This window comes from Lampris incognitus, chromosome 15 (genome assembly GCF_029633865.1).
Source record: "Lampris incognitus isolate fLamInc1 chromosome 15, fLamInc1.hap2, whole genome shotgun sequence".
NCBI classification, from domain to species: Eukaryota; Metazoa; Chordata; class Actinopteri; order Lampriformes; family Lampridae; genus Lampris; species Lampris incognitus.
The window spans coordinates 22,776,883-22,784,382 of record NC_079225.1 but is presented as its reverse complement, the minus strand read 5'-3'; the positions used below and the strand labels follow the sequence as shown (position 1 = coordinate 22,784,382).

At 46.1% G+C, this 7,500-nt stretch overlaps 1 protein-coding gene across 3 annotated transcripts in view; it reads left to right on the top strand.

Annotated features, from left to right (window-relative positions):
• The window catches only part of LOC130124955 (acetyl-coenzyme A synthetase 2-like, mitochondrial), a 19,170-nt gene that overhangs the window by 4,078 nt on the left and 7,592 nt on the right, over positions 1-7,500 (top strand). For all 3 annotated transcript variants that reach the window (XM_056294333.1, XM_056294335.1, XM_056294334.1), the window contains 5 exons: positions 1,484-1,659; positions 1,982-2,134; positions 3,436-3,583; positions 5,301-5,438; positions 7,241-7,333. In XM_056294333.1, the coding sequence (XP_056150308.1) occupies positions 1,484-1,659; positions 1,982-2,134; positions 3,436-3,583; positions 5,301-5,438; positions 7,241-7,333 (708 nt within the window). The remainder of the gene's footprint in view (positions 1-1,483; positions 1,660-1,981; positions 2,135-3,435; positions 3,584-5,300; positions 5,439-7,240; positions 7,334-7,500) is intronic.

The following is a 7,500-nucleotide window of genomic DNA, read 5'->3' as shown; positions in this document are numbered from 1 at the left end:
GTGACAATGAAATTACAGTTATGCAGGTAGGATTCAAATCACTGGAGAACCATGCCAGACAGAACTACTCAGTTTCTTAGCTTTTCTAGCATGATCCCATGATCCACCGTCATATGCAGAGCTTAGTTCAAGGAGTATTAGGACTGTTGTTTTTTTATTGTCACTATTGAGCATCATGTTATTAACAACTGTTAAAAGAGCGGTTTCTGTGCTATAACACATGCAGAAGCCAGATTGGAATTTATCATGGATATTATTGTCTGTAAGATAGCAGTTCAGTTGCTTATATACAACCTTCTCAAAAATCTTACTCAGGAAGGTGAGGTTGGAGATGGGCCTATACTAGTTACTTGAGTACATTTGGGTCCAGGTTGTTCTTGTTTAGAAGTGGTTTAATAACAGCAGTTTTCATGCAGTGGGGAAAGGTACCAGTCTGGAGAGAGAATTGTTTACTATTAACAAGATGTCTTTTTCAAAAATTAAATACAGATTTAAAAAAGGATGCTGGGAGTGGATTGAGAGGGCTGGTAGAGGACTTAAGTTGATTTACAGCAGCAGTAAGATCTCTGAAGTCTACAGGGGCGAAATGCAATGGTGGAGGTATGTCCTACTTAGCAGTGATGTTAGTAAATGGGATACTGCGTCTGAAGTTAAGAATTTTGTCATTGAGGCAAATTCATTGCATTTGGTGATTGAGGAAGTATCAGAAGAAACTGCAGGGGAGGGGCCAATGGGTTTATTAATGGTTGGAAAAAATACTGTGCTTTGGATAATTTTTTTTTTTTTTTTGGTTGTTGATAAGAGTTGAGAATTCTTTTCTGGCCTGTTTCAAGCTTCTGTTGTAGTTCCTGAGGGTGTTTTTGAAAATGTCTCAGTCAAGGGGCAGTTTTATGTTTCCCCACCTCCTCTCAGCATTTCGGCAGTCTCTTTTGAGCTGCTTTACAATCTCGGCATTTCTCCACAGGGCTTTACGTTTGCTAAAGACGTTTTGAGATCTTAGTGGTGCAGCATGATTGATACTGTCAAACAGAAGACAACTAAAGCTGGCAGGTTGACCAGGTCACTACAGGTGCTGCTCTCAGATAAAGGCAACATGGAAGACTTTACACTAAGAAAGTAAATTTGAAAAGACTGCAGTGATGTTTTGCAGAAATGCTGTTTCTTGACATGTCTACTGGGGATAGCTCAATCAGCAGCTAAGAGAGCTGTGAGGAAAACACAATAATGGTCTGAAAGTGCAACATAATTGACAGTGGTTATTCTGATATCAGTACACATGGACATGACAAGGTTGAGTATGCGTTCATACTTATGAAATATGTTGTTCCAAAACATGTTGGGTCAGGTCAAATGACTGCAATAGCTCATTAAAACAGACTGCAGTCCCTTTAAACGGATAAAGGGAATTCGGTAGTACCAATGTAGTTAACCTCCAAAAAATCCTCCTCACCAGTCGGCTTTCTCTCCCTAACTATATTTCCAGCCCAGTCCAGCATGGTCATCACAGTCAACCAAGGCGTAAGAGGAGGAAAGGTCGCTGAGCTGAAGAAGACAGTGGATGTGGCAGTCCAGAGCTGTCCCTCAGTGAAACAGGTGTTTGTTGCTTTGAGGACAGAGAATCCAGTAGGCATGACATCCAGGGACGCCCTCCTGGAGGAGGTGAGACAGCACACAGTCAAGCTGAACCTGATTAGAATGCCAATGCTCCCATAGCCATGTTTGTCTTCAGTGTCCAGGTATCACGGAGTTCCCTGAAAATTCCTTCTAAAGGGTTTTCATAGGAGCACACCAATCATCTTCATGCTGAGATGATAAGAAAAGTAGCCCATTGCATTACAAGCATTCATATGCCAGGTCAACATGACATCGACAATGCCATGAAAGTGAAGTTTACTTTCTCCGGACAACAATTTATTTTTTCACCTTTGTTTTACCCCTTTCTAATGGTATAGTTTTCATAAAAAGCAGTTCTGCTCTGCAGGAGCTGCAGAAGGAGGATGTGGTGTGTGAACCTGCTGCCATGGACAGCGAAGACGTGTTATTCCTACTTTATACATCAGGCAGCACAGGGAAGCCTAAAGGACTGGTCCACACACAGGCGGGATACTTGCTTTACGCGTTACTCACACACAAGGTGAGGCCAAACAAGTACTGTCTCTGTATGAGTAGATTTGTAAAATGTTTATGTCGGTTCCCTTCCTTGACATATTTATGCTAATGAAGCCCAACTTTTATTGACAATTATTTCATCAATAATTTTTGAGTGTGACAATCTGTACAGGATGTAAGATAAGATGAGATAAGATAAGATAAGATAAGATAAGATCCCCGTAGGGAAATTCATCCTTTGCATTTAACCCATCCCAACACACACTGGAAGCAGTGGGCAGCCATGTAGCTAGGAACAGTGGGCAGAAGCCATGCAGCGCCCGGGGACCAACTCCACTTCTTCTTGCCATGCCTCGGTCAGGGGCACATGCATGTCTCATCTTACTGACAATCCAGTGACTTGTGTAACGGTGTATCTAATCGTGCAACAATCAAACAAAAAGTGTGTTTTGTAGTTTAGAGTGACTTTTTCGGTGTCCAGTCTATGCCGTTGCCTACCAACACGGGAATCGCCGGTTCGAATCCCCGTATTACCTCTGGCTTGGTGGGGCGCCCCTACAGACACAATTGGACGTGTCTGCAGTTGGGAAGCCGGATGTGGGTATGTGTCGCTGCACTAGCGCCTCCTCTGATTGGTCAGGGCGCCTGTTCAGGGGGGAGGGGAGAACTGGGGAGAACAGCGTGAGCTTCCCACGCGCTACGTCCCCCTGGCGAAACTCCTCAATGTCAGGTGAAAAAAAGGGGCTGGCGACTCCACATGTATCGGAGGAGGCATGTGGTAGTCTGCAGCCCTCCCCGGGTTGACAGAGGGGGTGAAGCAGAGACCAGGACGGCTCATAAGAGTCGGGTAATTGGCCGGATACAATTGGGGAGAAAAAGGGGTGAAAGATCCAAAAATAAAAACAAAAATAAAAAGAGTAGCATTTTGCATTTTAATAAGTGAGGTTCAATTTTCAAGGCGTTTTATCATAAACACTAAAATGTGTTGATGATTAAGCAACACCAAGTTGTTGCCAAATATCTCCGTATCAGCAAAATGTGTGAAACACGTTTAAACGTGTTCCTGTTACAGTAAGTAACACACAGTAGGAGCCGCATGTTAAATTTCGAAGTGGCTGTTTGCCCCCAAAGTTAAATCGCACAACTCCGTACGTAAGTAACACATAACCTGCTAGGACCGCTCTGCTCCAATCCAAAGCAACCATGATCTTGCACCATTGCGAAACAAAGCCAGACTGCATGGCGTCTCGTCTTCCTGCCAGATGAATCCCACTGTTCACCCTCACCGTACACACTCCTTGTCCTCAATGTGTTTCTGATCACCAGTATGTCTTTAACTACCATGATGGGGACGTGTTTGGCTGCGTGGCGGACATCGGCTGGATAACAGGACACACCTACACCGTCTATGGGCCCTTGGCCAACGGGGGAACCACTGTCTTGTTTGAGAGCACTCCCGTATATCCCGACCCAGGTATGAATGCTAACAGCTGCCCAGCAGCCCCCCCCTCCCCCAATTACACCACTCTTCCGAGCCGTCGCGGTCACTGCTCCCCCCCATCTGCCGATCCGGGGAGGGCTGCAGACTACCACGTGCCTCCTCCGATATATATGTGGAGTCACCAGCCACTTCTTTTCACCTGACAGTGAGGAGTTTCGCCAGGGGGACGTAGCGTGTGGGAGGATCACGCTATCCCCCCCCAGCCCCCCTTCCCCCGAACAGGCGCCCCGATCGACCATAGGAGGCGCTAGTGTAGCGACCAGGACACATACCCACATCCGGCTTCCCACCCGCAGACAGGTCCAGTTGTGTCTGTAGGGACGCCCGACCAAGCCGGAGGTAACACGGGGATTCGAACAGAAGATCCCCGTGTTGGTTGCCCGGCGTTTTAAAGGACTGCATTTTTTAAAATTATTATTTGCTGCCCTTTATTTTTGGTCTCTTGCCATCTGAATAAGTTCCATCATAATAACGAAAGAGAGGTGTAACAATGATGCCCGACAATGCGATCTCTGACATATCTTAAGATATACTTCCAGGGATGGGCAACATGATCCAGAAAGGGCTGGGTGCAGGTCTTTGTTCCAACCAAGCAGTTACACACCTGAGTCTATAAAGCTAGGTCCCTAGAAAAGACTATTGGTTTGACTATGTCATGATTCATGCTAATTAATCCAGGTATGAAAATCAGGGAGTTAAAGAGGCCATCTATGTTTTGTCTATATTAATAGACCATCCCTGAACCGGGCGGCGCTAAGAGTATATCTGTCGCCATTTTACAATGCTGTGATTGCAACCATCCCTGATCCTCTGTGAATTGTACACATGATCAATGGTCACACACACACATTGGCATATGAAACTGGTCATTGGTTTCGGTCGATGTGCAGCCGTCTATCGTTTATAAGGGGTGGGGACACCTGCCGTCAGTTTAGACTGAAGACATCACTTAGTTGAGTGATGAAACGTCTCTGCCAGTAAACTTTGTATCCAGATGAACTGATCCAACCTTCTTTGATATCGGTTGGCTAATAGAATCAGGAGTGCAACTGCCTGGTTGGAACAAAGACCTGCACCCACACCGCTCCTTTCTGGAGCATGTTGCCCAGTGCCCATCCCTGATTGTGCAAGATGGATAGACTTCCCGAAATTAAATGGGGCATTCGTAATCAGAGAGAACCAACTCCTGGCAGTAAACCAACAGCAATTGTGTTGTTGGTATTTCTGGCCATATTCTGACAAAAGGCTTATGAGCCATACAAAGCCAACGTTATTTTTCACGTACCCGGTTGGCATCTGAATTTTTCGTGAAAGGAGCGAGAGCCTTTCACTTCATCATGATTAAAAAAACAAACATTCTGAAACTGAGACGAAGTGATTTATTGGCCTTTTCAGAGTTTATGAAGTGAGTAGGTACACAAATAACAGGCCCGCTATGAAGGGCTATAAACTAGACTTGTGGCGCGTGAACAGCTTTTTCTACCTGAACTTGAACTGACTGTTTCCATTCTAAAATTAGGAGCTGTCCCCATGTACCTCTAAGTAGATGCTTGTTATTATAAAGGAGACTCAAAGTGGTTAAAATGCCCTGTGATGTGCAAATCTGTCCCCCTCCAGATGGATCATGACGCATTGTTGAATATCGTTGTTTGAGCGCCATGCTAAGGGAGGCCTGCTCTGTTGTTCCCAGGGAGGTACTGGGAGATGGTTCAACGACTGAAGATCAACCAGTTTTATGGGGCTCCCACCGCAATCCGCCTGCTGCTGAAGTACGGAGACCAGTGGGTGCAGAAATATGATCGCTCCTCACTGAAAATCCTGGGCTCTGGTATGTCAGTCATGACAAGTACCTAAAAATACCCTCACATGTGCATGGGTCGCGCACTGTGGAGCAGCTTGCTAGAGACACTTCACTATGACGCGCGTTTGAAGGCCGCTGTGTGTAAATATGTACGCTTCCCTGGGGCATAACAGGAAATACCAGCTTGGGGTTGCTGAGTAGAGACTGAAGACCGAGACAAAGTACATTATACATGGCCACACACACACACATACACACTCGTTTCACTATCCTCATGAGGACCCCTCATTGACTACATTCATTTCCTAGCCCTTAACCCTAACTTTAACCACGCAAACTACATGCCTAACCCTAACCCTAACCCTTACCCTAACCTTACCCTAACCCTAATTCTAACCGTAACTCTAAAACCAAGTCCTAACCCTAAAATAGACCCTTTTCCTTGTGAGGACCTCTAAAATGGCCACACAAGGTAGGTGGTTTCTGGTTTTTCTATCCTAATGAGGACATTTGGTCCACATTAGGATAGTTAAACATGTACACACACACACACACACACACCGATGTCACAGCAAACTGATATCTACCGAGGATCTTCAGTAATGGCGGATGTTGGCGAATGTTGCAGGGCCCGCCCGCTCGCTCGCTTGAGGGGCGGCGTGTCTGTTTTGTTGTTCACATCACTTTCGTGCAGATAACAGGTTGGAAATAAATCATACCTCATGCACAGAAGTATAGCATAACGTATCAGCTGCACAACCCGTTGACAATTTGAACCAAGGCTGTGCAATAGCTGATCACCACGTACATTTGGGATGTGGTGAACACACTGAAGTGTAGAGTGCAGTCACAGCGCAAACCGATGTGGGTCCCAATGACTTTCTGATGCTCTCTTGGCTCATTTCCCCTGAAGCAGGCACACAGGTCACATACTTTCCCCTGGAGGAGAAGCCAGCTGTGAATGCCAACAGGCTTTTGTCTTGCACATGCGTCATAACAGCACCCAGTACACTGCAAGGAGAAAGCCCCCCCCCCCCCAACACATAAACACGCGCCGAAACACAGGCTCAAATACAATTCTGGTTTTCTGCCAAGATAAACGGCTGAAGTTCTTCCAAACTGCACGTAGCACTGTAATGCAGTTATTTTTATTAAAAGGAAAAAAAAGTTCACTGATTTTATTGTGTAGGAGGCTTAAATAAAATAGTTTAAAGTGGTTGACCATAGCCATATTTATTCACATGATTCATTGTTGTGAGATTTCTGTGCAATAGCACAAAAGGTACACCAAATTAATCAATAATAACATTCACCATTAAAACTATTTTTTTTGGGGGGGGGGGGGCTTTTCTTCCCAATTGTATCTGGCCAATTACCCCACTCTTCCAAGCCGTCCCGGTTGCTGCTCCACCCCCTCTGCCGATGCGAGGAGGGCTGCAGACTACCACATGCCTCCTCTGATACATGTGGCGCCACCAGCCGCTTCTTTTCACTTGAGAGTGAGGAGTTTCACCAGGGGGACATAGCACGCGGGAGTATCACGCTATTCCCCCCCAATTCCCCCTCCCCCCTCAACAGGCGCCCCAACCAACCAGAGGAGGCGCTAGTGCAGCGACCAGGACACACACCCACATCCGGCTCCCCACCCGCAGACATGGCCAATTGTGTCAGTAGGGACGCCTGACCAAGCCGGAAGTAACACGGGGATTCAAACCGGTGATCCTTGTGTTGGTAGGAAACGGAATAGACCGCCATGCCACCAGGACGTCTATCATTAAAGCAGTTTCTAAAAACTGTCTGACTCAATAGCTGTCCTTTTCCTTCCCCAGTGGGCGAGCCCATCAACACGGAGGCATGGGAGTGGTACCACAGAGTGGTTGGGGGAGGACGTTGCTCCGTGGTCGACACCTGGTGGCAAACAGGTAGTTTGTTTTACTCAGATAGATTAAACTCTGCTGTGCTCCATAGGCAACAATATTAGTTACCCAGACTATCTATCAACCTATTTGTGTTTTGCACATCTGTGATTTTTTTTTTGCATGTTATTGCATTTACCCACCATTTACCTTTCCATCTGTATGTATGCTAG